Here is a 21,085-nt window from a genome sequence, read left to right as displayed (position 1 = left end):
GTGTGTTTCGGTGTGTTTGTGAGTGGGTCCGTTAGCGGCAGCGTGGCCGCTTTGTCCTGTAGGAGGAAACGAGGGGGGAGGGGAGCCCACGTGAGCGCGCACACGCACTTGTCTATGTGTGTGCATGTGCGTGTCATACAGGAAGTGTTGTCAAGAATGAAGGTGGAAGTTTGACCCCTGACCTGAAAAGCTAAAACAAACTGTTTATATTCATGTTACAGTCTGAATGTCTATAATATATACACCCTATAACCCCAGAACCTGTATATATGTATAATATATACACCCTATAACCCCAGAACCTGTATATATCTATAATATATACACCCTATAACCCCAGAACCTGTATATATGTATAATATATACACCCTATAACCCCAGAACCTGTATATATGTATAATATATACACCCTATAACCCCAGAACCTGTATATATGTATAATATATACACCCTATCACCCCAGAACCTGTATATATCTATAATATATACACCCTATCACCCCAGAACCTGTATATATCTATAATATATACACCCTATCACCCCAGAACCTGTATATATCTATAATATATACATCCTATCACCCCAGAACCTGTATATATGTATAATATATACACCCTATAACCCCAGAACCTATATATATCTATAGTATATACACCCTATAACCCCTGAATCTGTATATATCTATAGTATATACACCCTATAACCCCAGAACCTGTATATATCTATAGTATATACACCCTATAACCCCAGAACCTGTATATATCTATAGTATATACACCCTATAACCCTTGAACCTGTATATATCTATAGTATATACACCCTATAACCCCAGAACCTGTATATATCTATAGTATATACACCCTATAACCCCAGAACCTGTATATATCTATAGTATATACACCCTATAACCCCAGAACCTGTATATATCTATAGTATATACACCCTATAACCCTTGAACCTGTATATATCTATAATATATACACCCTATAACCCCAGAACCTGTATATATGTATAATATATACACCCTATAACCCCAGAACCTGTATATATCTATAATATATACACCCTATCACCCCAGAACCTGTATATATCTATAATATATACACCCTATCACCCCAGAACCTGTATATATGTATAATATATACACCCTATAACCCCAGAACCTGTATATATGTATAATATATACACCCTATCACCCCAGAACCTGTATATATCTATAGTATATACACCCTATAACCCTTGAACCTGTATATATCTATAGTATATACACCCTATAACCCCAGAACCTGTATATATGTATAATATATACACCCTATCACCCCAGAACCTGTATATATGTATAATATATACACCCTATCACCCCAGAACCTGTATATATCTATAGTATATACACCCTATAACCCCAGAACCTGTATATATCTATAGTATATACACCCTATAACCCTTGAACCTGTATATATCTATAGTATATACACCCTATAACCCCAGAACCTGTATATATGTATAATATATACACCCTATCACCCCAGAACCTGTATATATGTATAATATATACACCCTATCACCCCAGAACCTGTATATATCTATAGTATATACACCCTATAACCCTTGAACCTGTATATATCTATAGTATATACACCCTATAACCCCAGAACCTGTATATATGTATAATATATACACCCTATCACCCCAGAACCTGTATATATGTATAATATATACACCCTATCACCCCAGAACCTGTATATATCTATAGTATATACACCCTATAACCCTTGAACCTGTATATATCTATAGTATATACACCCTATAACCCCTGAACCTGTATATATGTATGACGATACACACTGATATGTTGCCGATCTGAGAGAGGAGGAGCTAGCGTTGGGGTCAGTTCCGTTTACTGTTCAGGTGTGTTTGTGTTAAACATAGAAGCAGCTGAGATGCTGAAGCTTATTGATCACCCTGAGAGGAAACATGTTTCACTGCTACAGACTCACCTGTCCAGGTCTTGTTGACCCGTCTGCTGTTTGCGTCCTCATGCTGGGTTTGAATGATGCAGGTGTCTTCTGTCAGAAGTAACGTGACCTGCAGTTACGGATCAGCTGACTCAGGAAGGTTAAAGATCATCACACCGATTGAGTTCTGACTGGACCACCGAGATGACCCTGAACCAGAATCAGTCAGTGTGATCAGATCAATCAGTCTGACGTCAACGATCACAACCTGCTCACTTCCTGTCTGCACATGAACTGATGACATCATGGTCACATGACTGCAGTGAGGTTCATGTCCTGGGGAAGAGGAGGCAGGCGAGCGTTCACACACCTACGCTTCAGTCCCGTTACCATGGTTACCTGCAGGTTACAGCTCAGCTCTCCTCCCACATGGCCACGCTCACTCACTGTTCAAATATTTAGCGAGCTTCTATTTAACAGCCTGATTTATGATCAATAACCATTCAGTTTAATTAAACTGCAGGTTGGATTTCATCTGATCAGAACCAGGATCCGAGAACAACTAAAACTCTAAATAAACTAAATGAACTCCAGATTTCCAGATGGAAAAAAAAAGCATTTAAAACCGAATCCAACGGAAACTTGTAGCACCTTTATGTAACCACACACATGTCAGACCTGCAGGAGGCGGTTCTGTTGGGTCGAGTCCAGCTGTTCTGAACAAACTGACCCAAACCACATCAGAGAAGCTGGAAGCGTTCTGCTCTGGGAAGCTGAGTGGGCGTTTCACACTTCAGCTGCAGTCCGTAGAACAGAACCGACAGGGATCTGATGAGCACCAATATGCTGATTGATCAGGGATCAATATATCTCAGGATCAGACACAGAAACTGATCTCTGTGCCGTAGAACCTGCTCCATCTGTAGTTCTGAATGGAACCTCCTCCAGAACCACTGGATCAGTAGCCCTCCTGGGTCATGTGAACAGGTGATCTCCAGGTGTTGCTGTGAGAGGTGATGACCTCACGTCGTACCTGTGGGTCATGTGACACTGGCACTAGAAGGGCTGACCTCTGACCCATTGGGTGTTACTAATGGTGTTCCTCAGGTCTCAGTCCTGGGACCCCTGATCAATCTGCGGATCAGTAAGCTAGATCAAAGTGATTGATTCAGTGATTTATGGTTCTGGGCCTCAGAACAGAGAGTTCATCTGAAATCAGGTTTTTATTTTCCTGCGGTGTCCCACAGGGTTCAGTTCTGGGGCCTTTAGTGCTCCTGTTATATATAAAGAGGGAGCCTCTTTAAGGACATATCCTCTCACTGCTATGCAGATTACGATCAGCTGTATTTCAGATGTTTCTGAGCTGCTCAGACTCAGAAAGTTGGATGTCTGACAGCTTTCTGCACCTTAATGAAGAGGAAACCTGAGCCCCACAGATCTGTGTCTCAGCTCAGGGAAACTCTGGGTCCTCCTGCTTCTTCTGATAAAACTTCCATCAGGAACCTAACTTTCCTCTCAGCTTTCACTTCGGATGCTCGTGTCAAATCTCTGCTTCTCTTGTTTTTATCTCTTCAGAAATATTTCCCGGTTCAGGCCCATTGAGTCCCGCTCTGAGCTGGAAACTCTTCTTCCTGCATTTATTCCACCAGCTCTGGATTATTGGAATTCTTTGTAAAACTCTTTGGGACGTCTGCAGGTTGTTCAGAACGCTGCTGCCAGGCTTCTGACTGAGTCCTCTTCCCACCGCCAACCTTTTTAAAGGAGAAGTTCGGTTTTCTTAAACCTGGACCTTATTTCTGGCATAAAATACGTTTATCTACTCACCGATAACAGTTTGGGGAAATTCGGCGTCCTTCGGATCCGTGTATATCTATTTATAGGAGCCTCGGCTGATGCCCCCGTTATAAGGATATATGCTTCTCCTTTAAGATCCTGGTCTGGACTTTGGAGCTCTGCATGAAAACGTCAGAGAACTTTTCATCCATACATCCCCAGCAGGTCCCTGAGGTCATGTGATCAGGTCCCTGAGGTCATGTGATCAGGTCCCTGAGGTCATGTGATCAGGTCCCTGAGGTCATGTGATCAGGTCCCTGAGGTCATGTGATCAGGAGCCTGAGGTCATGTGATCAGGTCCCTGAGGTCATGTGATCAGGTCCCTGAGGTCATGTGATCAGGAGCCTGAGGTCATGTGATCAGGTCCCTGAGGTCATGTGATCAGGTCCCTGAGGTCATGTGATCAGGTCCCTGAGGTCATGTGATCAGGTCCCTGAGGTAATGTGATCAGGTCTTGAGGTCATGTGATCAGGTCCCTGAGGACATGTGATCAGGTCCCTGAGGTCATGTGATCAGGTCCCTGAGGTCATGTGATCAGGTCCCTGAGGTCATGTGATCAGGTCTTGAGGTCATGTGATCAGGTCCCTGAGGTCATGTGATCAGGTCCCTGAGGACATGTGAGCAGGTCCCTGAGGTCATGTGATCAGGTCCCTGAGGACATGTGATCAGGTCCCTGAGGTCATGTGATCAGGTCCCTGAGGACATGTGATCAGGTCCCTGAGGTCATGTGATCAGGTCCCTGAGGTCATGTGAGCAGGTCCCTGAGGTCATGTGATCAGGTCCCTGAGGACATGTGATCAGGTCCCTGAGGTCATGTGATCAGGTCCCTGAGGACATGTGATCAGGTCCCTGAGGTCATGTGATCAGGTCCCTGGGGTCATGTGATCAGGGCCTGAGGACATGTGATCAGGTCCCTGAGGTCATGTGATCAGGTCCCTGAGGACATGTGATCAGGTCCCTGAGGTCATGTGATCAGGTCCCTGAGGTCATGTGAGCAGGTCCCTGAGGTCATGTGATCAGGTCCCTGAGGACATGTGATCAGGTCCCTGAGGTCATGTGATCAGGTCCCTGAGGACATGTGATCAGGTCCCTGAGGTCATGTGATCAGGTCCCTGGGGTCATGTGATCAGGGCCTGAGGACATGTGATCAGGTCCCTGAGGTCGTGTGATCAGAAGTGTGGACTCAAACCTTCATGCCTGAGCTGGGTCGTGGTGATGATGTTCACATCAGATTCAGAGCTTTTTATCTACATGTTGTCTCTTATCTGAAGGCTGCTTCCTCCTTATTCAGAGACCTAATGTTTTCCTCTTCGCTCTCAGGGTTTTCCCTTCTGTCTGTTAATGGAGACCGTCCTGAACCTGGGAAACAGAACCTTTAATTCTGCTGCTGTGTTTGGATGAGATCAGTTTCAGAATCATCCCAATGAAAGTAGCTGATCTCTCCTGATTTCTGTTCTCATTTACGCCTGAATCGCTGGTAACTTTAGAGTTGACCTGTTGAACTGGGTCATGATCGGATGACATTCATTTCCTGGTTAAATAAAGGTTAGAATAATAATAACCTTCTCTTTATCTTTCTGCTCTTCCTTCTATGCCTGCACCCTATCTCTACTCTGTCCCCTCTGACAGAGTCGGACTCCTGGGTTCCTTCTATGGAGCTTATTGTTAGCTTTTTATTAGCTTATTGTTAGCTTTTTATTAGCTTATTGTTAGCTTTTTATAAAGCTGTTATATCTTCATCTGTAAGTCTCTTTGGATAAAAGCGTCTGATAAATACAGAAACATAAACTTGTTCAAGTGACCTCTGCTGCCAGCCGACGTTTTTCAAATAAAGTTGGATTCTAAGGTTGTTGTTTGTTATGAAGAGATGAAGCTGATGGGCGAAGGCCGCTGTGACATCATGACTCAGTTACCTGTTACTCCTCTTCCTCGGTGGCGCTCTCAGCTGTAACCTCAGCTCACTCGCTCTCTGTCTCATGACCCCCTCCTGCTGCCGCAGACAGAGGATTCTTTCTTCTTCTTTATCACTGAGCTCTTTCTTTATCGATCAGTTGATCGCTGCCTGTCACCACTGGGCTGGGGCTGCTTTAAAACTGCAGTTTACTGAATCAGAACCAATCACTTTCTGATTCTTCAGCAATGACTTCATCCGTTCAGACGTTTGTCACCAAGCTTCAGAGAAACAACAGAAGACACAGAGCGGAAGGCTGGAGAATGTTTCCAAGAGTCAAATTTAAGTCTTAAATCCCTCCAGTATGAATAGATCTAAATATGCATGCAAACATATGCAGATGTATATATCTGTCTGTGGGTCGGGGGTTAGGCTACAACACAGATGTAACTGGGTCACTTTTTGTCACGTCATCGCCTTTCTTCTGACAGACAGAAACCATTCAGACCATCGCTTTGTGTCGATCTCTGCTTCACTTCTTAGGAAACGGCTCAGTTTTTCCATGAAATGGGATTCTTCTCTAATACTCAGCCACTGGTCTCAGTTCAACCAATATCTAGTGATTTCAGTACATCAGATAGTAATAATTCTGAAGAAGCAGATGTCTCCACCTTAGGGTGGAGGTTAGGGTTAGGGTAACCTAGGGTAACCCTAACCCTAACCCTAGGGTAACCCTAACCCTAACCTTAGGGTAACCTAGGGTAACCCTAACCTTGGGGTAACCCTAACCCCTAACCTTAGGGTAACCCTAACCTAGGGTAACCCTAACCCTAACCTTAGGGTAACCCTAACCTTAGGGTAACCCTAACCTAGGGTAACCCTAACCCTAACCTTAGGGTAACCCTAACCTAGGGTAACCCTAACCTAGGGTAACCCTAACCCTAACCTTAGGGTAACCCTAACCTAGGGTAACCCTAACCTAGGGTAACCCTAACCTAGGGTAACCCTAACCTAGGGTAACCCTAACCCCTAAACCTAACCCAGCAGCAACAGTCGGAGGTTCCTGGAAATCTTTCAGCCTTTTTGTGGCCTTGAAGGTGGAAATAATTTTACCACCGGAGCAGAAAATGTGAATGTTTAGTGCTCACCTGTTTTTTAAATGAAGAAACAGATTAAATGTTCCCACCAGGTTCTCTCCACCTCTCAGCTGGATCAGAACCGCTGTGCAGACGCCTGACTGAGTACCTTCATATGCAGCTGTTACCACCTCATCGCCATCTGAATCCTCTGCATCCTCTGGGTCCAACTCTTTCTTTTTAAAAGGATTTACAGATTTCCCTCCAGCCTTATGCATACAGCTTTTTGTCTTCACTTTGCAGATGTTTTACTCATCTGTCCTGATCTGAACTTTAGATGCTGAGACGCCACATTCAGCCTTTACTGTCACCAACGTATTTCCTTTTGTTTTGGATCTTCTTTCCCACTTAGTTTGGTCTGAGGTCGGGTTCTGGTCTGAGGTCAGGTTCTGGTCTGAGGTCGGGTTCTGGTCTGAGGTCGGGTTCTGGTCTGTCGGGTTCTGGTCTGAGGTCGGGTTCTGGTCTGAGGTCAGGTTCTGGTCTGAGGTCAGGTTCTGGTCTGAGGTCGGGTTCTGGTCTGAGGTCAGGTTCTGGTCTGAGGTCGGGTTCTGGTCTGAGGTCGGGTTCTGGTCTGAGGTCGGCTTCGGTTCTCCTGGTTCCACCTGACCAACACATGGTGTGTCCCATCTGAGGGACAAAATGATAATCTTTAGGTTTGGTCCTGCTCGAGTTGATCAAACAAATTTAGCTTTTTAAGGTAACATGGGGCTCAGCTGGTGAAATGCACCATGGGAGTTGGAGTCCAGTTGACTGTTGTAGTTTGAATGAGGATCATTCATCAGTTTGAGATGAACAGAATCAGTAGAGACAAACTGATGGTGTTGATGACTGACCTGGTCCCCGTTCTGTTGGTCAGGTTCTGTTGGTCAGATTCTGTTGGTCAGGTTCTGTTGGTCAGGTTCTGTTGGTCAGGTTCTGTTGGGTTCTGCCCCTAACAAAGTCCCGTGACGAGACGTCACAGTTTGAACATAGAACACAGCAGATGTGAGCTGAGATTCAACAGCTGTCAGAACCAGTCAGAACCAGCACCAGTGTGACCGGTGTGTTGTGACATAGAAGCAGCTTCCTCTTCCTGCCCCTCCCAGCAGGAACAGACAGAAAGCAGAAGTTCAGCTCTGACACGAAGCTGCAGCCACGGCCCGTAAAGCTCGCTGCTTCCACTTAAACACACGCTCATCTTCAGCTGCTCTGTTGAAGTGCATTTTTAAATTAACTGAACCAAAGTCATTCAGATCTGAACCATCAGATATTCAGATTATTCTTGAGCCCTTCTGATGCCCCATTCCCCACCCAGGTATTAGACTGCCCCCTTCCTCTGGTCTTTGTTCAGAGAGAAAGCGAAAACCTGCGTCATGTGATCCGTCAAAGGCCTGGTTCAGGAGTCTGAGGGCAGAAAAAGTGACCCAGTTACATTTCTGTTATACCCTACCCCCCTATACCCATAGACAGCATATGACTGGGTCCAAACATCCCATTAGGAATCTGGGATGAACCAGTGGATAAAAAGTGGTTCGGTGGAGACCTTCAGCCCGGAGTGGCTCTGATCACTACCTGTATTGATCTGTCTGATGTGGCTCTTTGTGTGTTCAGAATAAGGAGAGGGAGCGTCTGAAGGAGAGGGAGAAGGAGGCCAGAGAACGGGAGGCACGGTCCAGCAATGGCCACCTGTTCACCTCCCTGAGTGTGTCGGCCACCACTCTGTGCTCCTCCTGCAACAGGAGCATCACAGCCAAGGAGGCGCTCAGCTGCCCAGGTAACCACAGCTCCCCAAAGCACAGGAAACCACATGACTAACTCATCATTCATTATCTCTGAATATGTGATACTGATCCAATTTCTTTATGTGACTTAGAAGCATTCAGGCAGGAAAAGGCTCCTAACTCAAGGGATGAACCAGTGTTGTGTCGACACAGAACAGACAACTTAGCAAAGAAGCCATTTTAAACTGGATCTTTAGGCACTTTGTCACAAAGACACATCATTTGTTCCCATTTCTTTAGCTGCATCTATGAAAAACAGCAAAGAAAACACAGTTTGACAGACAGAAAATAGGATTTCTGCAGCAACAAGGTGATTCCCAAAGAGCTATTAGCTGAAAACTTGGCATATCTCAGCATGGTGTGCAGTGTGTCCTTAAAACATTTGAGGAAACTGGACAAGTGGAGGACAAAAGAAGAAGTGTCAGGCCTAAAAAACTATCTACAGCAGATGAACAGGATCTGAAAGTGATGTCCTTAAGAAAGAGGAAAAAATCCAGCTGTGACCTGACAGGACCTGAGAGATGCATCTGGACCTTCAGCTGATCCATCTACTGTTGGCCCAAGCCTCATCAGAAATGGGCTCCATGGAAGGGTGGCTGTCAAGAAGCCGTTCTTAAGGAAGGGAAACAGGGAGAAAAGGCTGAGCTGTGCCAAATGACACAAGAAGTGGACTGAAAATCAGTGGCAACAGGTCTTATGGAGGGATGAATCCTCCCCAGAGCCCGGACCTCAACATTATTGAAGCAGTGTGGGATCATCTGACAGAGAACGGAACAAAAGGCAGCCCACATCCAAAGAAGAGCTTTGGGATGTCCTTCAAGAAGCCTGGAGAACTATTCCTGAAGACTCCTTAAAGAAATGACAGAAAGCTTGTCTCAGAGGGTTCAGGCTGTGTTGGAGAATAAAGGAGCTCAGACCAGAGATTCACTTTAAAGCTGCTGAGAACTGAGAAAAACTCTGTTTCTGCCTCAGATTCTGGGTTTAGGTTCATGTTTGAACATGTTTCAGTGAATCTCTGCAGCTGCTTCCTGTTTTTATGGAAATATAGAAAGAAATGAGGCTGATCAGGTGTTTGAACGGGACTATAGATGAAGATCAACAACATAAAACAGCTTGCTGTATGTCTGTGTTGTTTCTTTGTCTGCTGGGTGTTAATCCTCCACCACAATGAACAGATGCACCCTCAGATTAACTCTGTCTGAAGCACATGTGGCCCCCCGACCCAGTTCTCAGGGTTCATCTGCATCAGCCAATCACAGAGCAGGATGACTGGATTTCACACAGTAACACTCTGTCATCTGAGATTATTTTCAGAGTCGAATCTTCCTGTGTGAACACAGCAGATGAAGTCTGAGATCACACGTCTATGTGTGTGTGTGTGGTAACCATGGTAACCATGTTACAGCACAGTCAGCTGATTACCATGTCATAAAGTTTCAAATCTTCCTCATTAAAACGTCTCTTTACTGCCTCATGTGGCCACAGAGGGCATAATATTTTAGTTTTAAACTGTTTCCTGTCAACACACACACTCACACACACACAGACACACACACACACACACACACAATGATGTTAACTCAGTTTTAAGAAAATGTGACTTCACTTTTTCCAAAGATGATGATGTAACTTCCAAACCGACACACATCGCTATAAATACCAGTGCTACTGGTCTTTTGACCTTATTTGGAGCTCTACTGGTATAATTACTATACTTGTGGAGACGAAAGACCAGCCATAATGAGGCAGAACGTCTCAAGATAGGCTTTGGTTCAGGTTAGGATGCACACTCTGGAGCAGGGTTTCACAGCGGCCTGTAGGTGTTCCTGCTCCAGCACACCTGATTCAGATGAATGGGTCGTCCTCAGCCTTCTGCAGAACTTAAAGGGAAACTCATGTTAGCTCATAGCTCTGTTAGCTCATAGCTCTGTTAGCTCATAACTGCTGTTAGCTCATAGCTGCTGTTAGCTCATAGCTCTGTTAGCTCATAGCTCTGTTAGCTCATAGCTGCTGTTAGCTCATAGCTGCTGTTAGCTCATAGCTCTGTTAGCTCATAGCTCTGTTAGCTCATAGCTGCTGTTAGCTCATAGCTGCTGTTAGCTCATAGCTCTGTTAGCTCATAGCTGCTGTTAGCTCATAGCTCTGTTAGCTCATAGCTGCTGTTAGCTCATAGCTGCTGTTAGCTCATAGCTGCTGTTAGCTCATAGCTGCTGTTAGCTCATAGCTCTGTTAGCTCATAGCTGCTGTTAGCTCATAGCTCTGTTAGCTCATAGCTCTGTTAGCTCATAGCTCTGTTAGCTCATAGCTGCTGTTAGCTCATAGCTGCTGTGTTGTTGTTATTGGCGGCTATCGGGGGGGCTTATAGAGGGCTTTCCACACACTCGTCTACTGGGATGACGTCATCGACGCCCGCCGCTGTTTGGAAGGGCTGCAGGAGAAAGCCTCTTCTCTCTAAAAAGAACATGGCAGCACAGCTTAGGTTTGCAAAGCTGCATCTGAACAAAGCTCAAGACTTCTGGAACAATGTCCTTTGGACAGACCAGAGCAAAGTGGAGATGTTTGGTCCTAATGCACAGCAGCACGTTTGGAGGAAACCAAACACAGCAGATCAGCACAAACACCTCATACCAGCTGTCAAGCACGGTGGTGGAGGGCTGATGATCTGGGCTGGTTCTGCAGCCACAGGACCTGGGCACCTTGCAGTCATTGAGTCCACCATGAACTCCTCTGGATACCAAAGTATTCTAGAGTCAGATGTGAGGCCATCTGTCCCACAGCTAAAGCTGGGCTGAAACTGGCTCATCAACAGGACAAAGATCCCAAACACAGCAGCAGATCTACAGCAGAATGTGGGAAAAAGAGAAGAATCAAGGTGTTGCAATGGTCCAGTCAGAGTCCAGACCTCAGCCTGACTGAGATGCTGTGGTGGGACCTTAAGAGAGCTGCAGAAACCAAAGCTGCAAACCTCAATGAGCTGAAGCAGCGCTGGAGAGAAGAGTGGATCAGGGGTTCACTTAGTTTTACTCACTGCTGCTGAAGCTGCTGGATCAGGGGTTCACTTAGTTTTACACTAACTGCTGCTGAAGCTGCTGCTGAAGCACTGTTATCACAGGTGAAGCAGCGAGTTTTACTGTCTCACCCTCTGTCTCCCGTCTCTCTCTCAGCTTGCAATGTCACCATCCACAACCGCTGCAGGGACAGCCTGGCCAGCTGCGCCAAGATGAAGCAGAGGGTAACACCTGTCTGTCTGACCATCTGTCTGTCTGACCACCTGTCTGACTGACCACCTGTCTGACCACCTGTCTCTCTCTTCTACAGCAACAGAAACTGGCTTTGGCAAGAAACAGTTCAGCTTTACAGAACGTGGCATTACGGACCAAGAGTGAGTCAACCTGTCTATCTCCACCTGTCTGCCTCCACCTGTCTATCTCCACCTGTCTATCTCTACTTGTCTATCTCCACCTGTCTGCCTCCACCCATCTGACTCCACCTGTCTATCTCTACCTGTCTATCTCTACTTGTCTATCTCCACCTGTCTATCTCTGCCTGTCTATCTCCGCCTGTCTGCCTCCACCCATCTGACTCCACCTGTCTATCTACACCTATCTATCTCCACCCATCTGACTCCACCTGTCTATCTCTACCTGTCTATCTCTACTTGTCTATCTCCACCTGTCTATCTCTGCCTGTCTATCTCCGCCTGTCTGCCTCCACCCATCTGACTCCACCTGTCTATCTACACCTATCTATCTCCACCCATCTGCCTCCACCTGTCTATCTCCACCTGTCTATCTCTACTTGTCTATCTCCACCTGTCTGCCTCCACCCATCTGACTCCACCTGTCTATCTCTACCTGTCTATCTCTACTTGTCTATCTCCACCTGTCTATCTCTGCCTGTCTATCTCAGCCTGTCTGCCTCCACCCATCTGACTCCACCTGTCTATCTACACCTATCTATCTCCACCCATCTGACTCCACCTGTCTATCTCTACCTGTCAATCTCCACCTGTCTATCTCCACCTGTCTGCCTCCACCTATCTCCACCTGTCTATCTCTACCTGTCTATCTCTACCTGTCTATCTCCACCTGTCTGCCTCCACCTATCTCCACCTGTCTGTCTCCACCTGTCTATCTCCACCTGTCTATCTCTACCTGTCTATCTCCACCTGTCTGCCTCCACCTATCTCCACCTGTCTGTCTCCACCTGTCTGCCTCCACCTATCTCCACCTGTCTATCTGCACCTGTCAATCTCCACCTGTCTATCTCTACCTGTCTATCTCCACCTGTCTGCCTCCACCGATCTCCACCTGTCTATCTCCACCTGTCTATCTCTACCTGTATATCTGCACCTGTCTATCTCCACCTGTCTGCCTCCACCTGTCTATCTCCACCTGTCTATCTCCACCTGTCTATCTCCACCTTTCTATCTGCACCTGTCTATCTCTACCTGTCTATCTGCACCTGTCTATCTCCACCTGTCTGTCTCCACCTGTCTGTCTCCACCTGTCTGCCTCCACCCATCTCCACCTGTCTATCTCCACTTGTCTATCTCTACCTGTCTATCTCCACCTGTCTGCCTCCACCTATCTCCACCTGTCTATGTCCACCTGTCTATCTCTACCTGTCTATCTCCACCTGTCTGCCTCCACCTATCTCCACCTGTCTGTCTCCACCTGTCTGCCTCCACCTATCTCCACCTGTCTATCTGCACCTGTCTATCTCCACCTGTCTGTCTCCACCTGTCTGCCTCCACCTATCTCCACCTGTCTATCTGCACCTGTCTATCTCCACCTGTCTGTCTCCACCTGTCTGCCTCCACCTATCTCCACCTGTCTATCTGCACCTGTCTATCTCCACCTGTCTGTCTCCACCTGTCTGCCTCCACCTATCTCCACCTGTCTGTCTCCACCTGTCTGTCTCCACCTGTCTGCCTCCACCTATCTCCACCTGTCTATCTCTACCTGTCTATCTGCACCTGTCTATCTCCACCTGTCTATCTCCACCTGTCTATCTCTACCTGTCTATCTCCACCTGTCTGCCTCCACCTATCTCCACCTGTCTGTCTCCACCTGTCTGCCTCCACCTATCTCCACCTGTCTATCTGCACCTGTCAATCTCCACCTGTCTATCTCTACCTGTCTATCTCCACCTGTCTGCCTCCACCGATCTCCACCTGTCTATCTCTACCTGTATATCTGCACCTGTCTATCTCCACCTGTCTGCCTCCACCTGTCTATCTCCACCTGTCTATCTCCACCTGTCTATCTCCACCTTTCTATCTGCACCTGTCTATCTCTACCTGTCTATCTGCACCTGTCTATCTCCACCTGTCTGTCTCCACCTGTCTGTCTCCACCTGTCTGCCTCCACCTATCTCCACCTGTCTATCTCCACTTGTCTATCTCTACCTGTCTATCTCCACCTGTCTGCCTCCACCTATCTCCACCTGTCTATGTCCACCTGTCTATCTCTACCTGTCTATCTCCACCTGTCTGCCTCCACCTATCTCCACCTGTCTGTCTCCACCTGTCTGCCTCCACCTATCTCCACCTGTCTATCTGCACCTGTCTATCTCCACCTGTCTGTCTCCACCTGTCTGCCTCCACCTATCTCCACCTGTCTGTCTCCACCTGTCTGCCTCCACCTATCTCCACCTGTCTATCTCCACCTGTCTGTCTCCACCTGTCTGCCTCCACCTATCTCCACCTGTCTATCTGCACCTGTCTATCTCCACCTGTCTGTCTCCACCTGTCTGCCTCCACCTATCTCCACCTGTCTGTCTCCACCTGTCTGTCTCCACCTGTCTGCCTCCACCTATCTCCACCTGTCTATCTCCACCTGTCTGCCTCCACCTATCTCCACCTGTCTGTCTCCACCTGTCTGTCTCCACCTGTCTGCCTCCACCTATCTCCACCTGTCTATCTCCACCTGTCTGCCTCCACCTATCTCCACCTGTCTATCTCTACCTGTCTATCTGCACCTGTCTATCTCCACCTGTCTGTCTCCACCTGTCTGTCTCCACCTGTCTGCCTCCACCTATCTCCACCTGTCTATCTCTACCTGTCTATCTCTACCTGTCTATCTCCACCTGTCTGCCTCCACCTATCTCTACCTGTCTATCTCCACCTGTCTGCCTCCACCTATCTCCACCTGTCTATGTCCACCTGTCTATCTCTACCTGTCTATCTCCACCTGTCTGCCTCCACCTATCTCCACCTGTCTATCTCTACCTGTCTATCTGCACCTGTCTATCTCCACCTGTCTGTCTCCACCTGTCTGTCTCCACCTGTCTGCCTCCACCTATCTCCACCTGTCTATCTCCACTTGTCTATCTCTACCTGTCTATCTCCACCTGTCTGCCTCCACCTATCTCCACCTGTCTATCTCTACCTGTCTATCTCTACCTGTCTATCTCCACCTGTCTGCCTCCACCTATCTCTACCTGTCTATCTCCACCTGTCTGCCTCCACCTATCTCCACCTGTCTATGTCCACCTGTCTATCTCTACCTGTCTATCTCCACCTGTCTGCCTCCACCTATCTCCACCTGTCTGTCTCCACCTGTCTGCCTCCACCTATCTCCACCTGTCTATCTGCACCTGTCTATCTCCACCTGTCTGTCTCCACCTGTCTGCCTCCACCTATCTCCACCTGTCTATCTCCACTTGTCTATCTCTACCTGTCTATCTCCACCTGTCTGCCTCCACCTATCTCCACCTGTCTATCTCCACTTGTCTATCTCTACCTGTCTATCTCCACCTGTCTGCCTCCACCTATCTCCACCTGTCTATCTCTACCTGTCTATCTCTACCTGTCTATCTCCACCTGTCTGCCTCCACCTATATCCACCTGTCTGTCTCCACCTGTCTGTCTCCACCTGTCTATCTCCACCTGTCTATCTCCACCTGTCTATCTCTACCTGTCTATCTCCACCTGTCTGCCTCCACCTATCTCCACCTGTCTGTCTCCACCTGTCTGCCTCCACCTATCTCCACCTGTCTGTCTCCACCTGTCTGTCTCCACCTGTCTGCCTCCTCTGTAAGAAGTGTTATTTACTCTCTTTTCTCCTCCTCTTCAGCTCCGATGATGAAGGAGCGCCCCAGTTCTGCCATTTATCCCTCGGACAGCCTCCGTCAGTCCCTTCTCGGGTCCAGACGGGTGAGATCAGGCCTCTCACTGGCCAAGAGCGTCTCCACCAATAACATTGCAGGGTGAGGATCAGCAGAGAGCTGATTGGCTGTAGATTATCCAGTGAGGAATCATTCAGAAACTATTTATTGTCATTTTACCAGAGGTTTACCGAACCTGTCTAACTCTCCTTCTACACATTTTACTAATAAACAGACCAGCATAAAAGTACAGATACATGTGTTTTTCCATCCTAAAACAAAGCTTATGGAAAGGAAGTGTACATTTAGCAGCTAGCTAAGCTAGGCAGCTGATGGTGGTTTTTTTTTTTGGGTTGATGATGGTTGAAGACTTCAGGTAGGAGGGCATCAGTGGCTTGTGCTAAGGACAGGTTGAATGTTTCAGTAAAGCCTCCCATGGAGTTAGGGTTAGTGTAGTTAGGGTAACCCTAACCCTGGTGCTCATGGGGTTAGGGTTACCCTAACTACCCTAACCCTAACCCTCCATAACCTGCTGCCTCTCTGGGGTTCACTGCCCTTAGCATCTGCCTCACATCATGCTCCCCGACCCTGAAGATGGTGTGGCTGGTGTTGGGAATTTATTCTTGGTGCAAATCTCTCATCTGTCTCACCTGTCTCCCATCTCTCTCACCTGTCTCCCATCTCTCTCACCTGTCTCACCTGTCTCCCATCTCTCTCACCTGTCTCCCACCTGTCTCACCTCTCTCACCTGTCTCACATCTCTCTCACCTGTCTCCCATCACTCTCACCTGTCTCACCTGTCTCCCACCTGTCTCACCTGTCTCTCCCATCTCTCTCACCTGTCTCTCACCTGTCTCACCTGTCTCTCACCTGTCTCCCACCTGTCTCACCTGTCTCTCACCTGTCTCTCCCATCTCTCTCACCTGTCTCTCACCTGTCTCACCTGTCTCACCTGTCTCCCACCTGTCTCACCTGTCTCACCTGTCTCCCATCTCTCTCACCTGTCTCCCACCTGTCTCACCTCTCTCACCTGTCTCACATCTCTCTCACCTGTCTCCCATCACTCTCACCTGTCTCACCTGTCTCCCACCTGTCTCACCTGTCTCTCACCTGTCTCACATCTCTCCCATCTCTCTCACCTGTCTCCCATCTCTCTCACCTGTCTCACCTGTCTCCCATCTCTCTCACCTGTCTCCCACCTGTCTCACCTCTCTCACCTGTCTCACATCTCTCTCACCTGTCTCCCATCACTCTCACCTGTCTCACCTGTCTCCCACCTGTCTCACCTGTCTCTCACCTGTCTCACATCTCTCCCATCTCTCTCACCTGTCTCCCACCTGTCTCTCACCTGTCTCCCACCTGTCTCACCTGTCTCTCACCTGTCTCACCTGTCTCTCCCATCTCTCTCACCTGTCTCTCACCTGTCTCACCTGTCTCTCACCTGTCTCCCACCTGTCTCACCTGTCTCTCACCTGTCTCTCCCATCTCTCTCACCTGTCTCTCACCTGTCTCACCTGTCTCCCACCTGTCTCACCTGTCTCTCACCTGTCTCTCCCATCTCTCTCACCTGTCTCTCACCTGTCTCACCTGTCTCTCACCTGTCTCCCACCTGTCTCACCTGTCTCTCACCTGTCTCTCACCTGTCTCCCACCTGTCTCACCTGTCTCTCCCATCTCTCTCACCTGTCTCACCTGTCTCTCACATGTCTCTCACCTGTCTCACCTGTCTCCCACCTGTCTCACCTGTCTCTCCCATCTCTCTCACCTGTCTCACCTGTCTCTCACCTGTCTCCCACCTGTCTCATCTCTCCCACCTGTCTCACCTGTCTCTCACCTGTCTCCCACCTGTCTCACCTGTCTCTCACCTGTCTCTCACCTGTCTCCCACCTGTCTCACCTGTCTCTCCCATCTCTCTCACCTGTCTCACCTGTCTCTCACCTGTCTCTCACCTGTCTCACCTGTCTCCCACCTGTCTCACCTGTCTCTCCCATCTCTCTCACCTGTCTCACCTGTCTCTCACCTGTCTCCCACCTGTCTCATCTCTCTCACCTGTCTCTCACCTGTCTCACCTGTCTCTCACCTGTCTCTCACCTGTCTCACCTGTCTCTCCCATCTCTCTCACCTGTCTCTCACCTGTCTCACCTGTCTCTCACCTGTCTCCCACCTGTCTCATCTCTCCCACCTGTCTCACCTGTCTCTCACCTGTCTCCCACCTGTCTCACCTGTCTCTCACCTGTCTCTCACCTGTCTCCCACCTGTCTCACCTGTCTCTCCCATCTCTCTCACCTGTCTCACCTGTCTCTCACCTGTCTCTCACCTGTCTCACCTGTCTCCCACCTGTCTCACCTGTCTCTCCCATCTCTCTCACCTGTCTCACCTGTCTCTCACCTGTCTCCCACCTGTCTCATCTCTCTCACCTGTCTCTCACCTGTCTCACCTGTCTCTCACCTGTCTCTCACCTGTCTCACCTGTCTCCCACCTGTCTCACCTGTCTCTCACCTGTCTCTCTCACCTGTCTCACCTGTCTCTCACCTGTCTCACCTGTCTCTCCCATCTCTCTCACCTGTCTCTCACCTGTCTCACCTGTCTCTCACCTGTCTCACCTGTCTCCCACCTGTCTCACCTGTCTCTCCCATCTCTCTCACCTGTCTCACCTGTCTCTCACCTGTCTCCCACCTGTCTCATCTCTCCCACCTGTCTCACCTGTCTCACCTGTCTCTCACCTGTCTCTCCCATCTCTCCCACCTGTCTCACCTGTCTCTCACCTGTCTCACCTGTCTCTCCCATCTCTCTCACCTGTCTCTCACCTGTCTCACCTGTCTCTCACCTGTCTCCCACCTGTCTCACCTGTCTCTCACCTGTCTCTCCCATCTCTCTCACCTGTCTCTCACCTGTCTCTCACCTGTCTCACCTGTCTCCCACCTGTCTCACCTGTCTCTCCCATCTCTCTCACCTGTCTCACCTGTCTCTCACCTGTCTCTCACCTGTCTCCCACCTGTCTCCCACCTGTCTCTCCCATCTCTCCCACCTGTCTCACCTGTCTCTCACCTGTCTCACCTGTCTCTCCCATCTCTCTCACCTGTCTCTCACCTGTCTCACCTGTCTCTCACCTGTCTCCCACCTGTCTCACCTGTCTCTCACCTGTCTCTCCCATCTCTCTCACCTGTCTCTCACCTGTCTCTCACCTGTCTCACCTGTCTCCCACCTGTCTCACCTGTCTCTCCCATCTCTCCCACCTGTCTCTCACCTGTCTCTCACCTGTCTCCCACCTGTCTCATCTCTCCCACCTGTCTCACCTGTCTCACCTGTCTCTCACCTGTCTCCCACCTGTCTCACCTGTCTCTCACCTGTCTCTCACCTGTCTCCCATCACTCTCACCTGTCTCACCTGTCTCTCACCTGTCTCACCTGTCTCACAGGGGATCTGAGGACTCTCTGGGTCTCAGGAGGATTCTGTCCCAGTCCACAGAGTCGTTGAACTTCAGGAGCAGAACACTCTCCATGGAGTCTCTCACAGACGATGGTCTGTCAAACACTTTTTATTGATCACATTATCAGCTGTTTCAGCCTCCAATGATCATTGTAGTCCCACAGTATTTCACTCCACCTGCTCCCCCCGTGATGCTGAGTTTCATGCAGCGAGTGCCTGACAGGATTCCTGATGCTGTGTGCAGGAGACTGGTGGTGGAGCCCCTTGCTGGAGGAGTTGCAGTCGGAGGGAAGCTGCGTTCAGGCCGATAGCTGGAGTCTCGCTGTGGAGGCCAACTTCCTGCAGACGCAGCATAAAGACCTCATCAAGCAACAGGACGTCATATATGGTATGTGACTACAGTCATGATAAAAACAGTAGAATAGAATTCAGCTTTATTCTCACTGCACATGTCACAAGTACCAAGCAACTTTATGCTATAAAATATGAATATGCTATAACTGTAAGTAAAAGTACAGGCTATGAACAGGTTATAAAGATGAAGGGGTATAAACGGACTATAAAAAAAGAATATAAGTATAGTATAGAGTAGATTATCTATACGGTATATACAGCGGTCCATGTGTTATATGGGGATCCATCGCTGTTGTTCAGATGTCAGGAGGCAGAGTTCAGGAGTGTGACAGCTGTGGGGAAGAAGCTGATCCGGTAGCTGATGGTCTTAGTCCGGAGGCTCCTGTAGCGCCTCCCAGAGGGCAGGAGGCTGAGGAGTCTGTGCTGGGTGACTGGAGTCCAGCCCGTTTCATACACTGCTTCCTGTAGATGTCCTCCAATGGCAGGAAGCGGTGCTCCGGTGATGCGCTGGGCGGCTTTCACCAGCCTCTGCAGCACCTTCCGGTCCGAGGCGGAGCAGCTCCGTACCAGACTGTGAGGCAGTTGCTCAGGATGCTCTCACTGGTGCACCAGGATGTCTGGGGACAGGTGGTTCTTCCTCAGTCCTCAGAAAGAAGAGGCGCTGGTGAGCCTTTTGACCAGCTTGGAGCAGCCGGTCGTCCAGGTGAGATCCTCGGAGAGGTGGACACCCCGGGACTTTTTCACGCTCCACGCCGTCCCCTTGGTGTGGGTCAGCGTTCCTCCTGAAGTCCACGATGAGCTCCTTGGTCTTCTCAGCGTTGAGCAGCAGGTTGTTGGTGTGGCACCACTCAGCCAGACGATCCACCTCCTGCTGTAGGAGGTCTCATCATGAGGCCGATCACCGTGGTGCCGTCTGCAAACTTAAAGATGGTGTTGGAACCATCGACAGGTCATGAGTGAGGAGGGGGTAGAGGAAGGGACTCATCACACAGCCTTGTGGTACACCGGTGTTATGGTGGATGAGCAGTGGTGCACTCGAGGGACCTGATGCCTCAGTCTGGGAGTTTTGTGATGAGTTTTGAGGGGATGACTGTTGGATGCTGAACTGAAGTCTGTGAACAGCATCCTGGGGGAGGTGTTTTTATTGTCCAAGTGTGAGAGGACGGCGCTATGGAGACCGCATCCTCTGTGCTCCTCGAAGCACTTTGTGATGAGGGGGGTGAGGGCTACCGGGCGGTAGTCATTGAGTCTTGATGGGTTGGAGTTTTTGGGTATCGGGGCGATGGAGGTGGTTTTGAAGCAGATCGGTACCAGAAAACGGGCCGGGGACAGGTTGAATATGTCCGTCAGCACTCCTGCCAGAACACGCTCTGAGGAGACGTCCAGGGATGCCATCAGGACCCGTGGCCTTTTGGACCTTAATCCTGCTCAGCTCCTACATCGGTGGGGGGGGGTCAGTGGCTGGTGGTCTGAAGATACATCTGCCTTGGTTGCAGTTGTTGTGTTGCCTCTCTCAAAACGAGCATAGAAGGTGTTGAGCTCATTCAGGAAGGAGATATCAGAGGAGGCGGGGGACGGGTTGATGGTCCTGGAGTCCTCGCCACATACACCGGGGGTT

General features: G+C 48.9%; 1 protein-coding gene across 2 annotated transcripts in view; it reads left to right on the top strand.

Annotated features, from left to right (window-relative positions):
- LOC140315857 (rho guanine nucleotide exchange factor 2-like) overlaps positions 1-21,085 on the top strand; it is a 41,360-nt gene that overhangs the window by 657 nt on the left and 19,618 nt on the right. For both annotated transcript variants that reach the window (XM_072393446.1, XM_072393445.1), the window contains exons 2-7: positions 8,406-8,568; positions 11,740-11,807; positions 11,894-11,957; positions 15,655-15,787; positions 19,103-19,206; positions 19,358-19,501. In XM_072393446.1, coding sequence (XP_072249547.1) covers positions 8,406-8,568; positions 11,740-11,807; positions 11,894-11,957; positions 15,655-15,787; positions 19,103-19,206; positions 19,358-19,501 — 676 coding nt within the window. The remainder of the gene's footprint in view (positions 1-8,405; positions 8,569-11,739; positions 11,808-11,893; positions 11,958-15,654; positions 15,788-19,102; positions 19,207-19,357; positions 19,502-21,085) is intronic.

This window comes from Leuresthes tenuis, unplaced genomic scaffold (genome assembly GCF_036924035.1).
Source record: "Leuresthes tenuis unplaced genomic scaffold, fLeuTen1.0.hap1 SCAF_10, whole genome shotgun sequence".
In the NCBI taxonomy this organism is placed as follows: Eukaryota; Metazoa; Chordata; class Actinopteri; order Atheriniformes; family Atherinopsidae; genus Leuresthes; species Leuresthes tenuis.
Note: the sequence above shows the minus strand (reverse complement) of the source record. Positions and strands in the feature narration are given on the sequence as shown.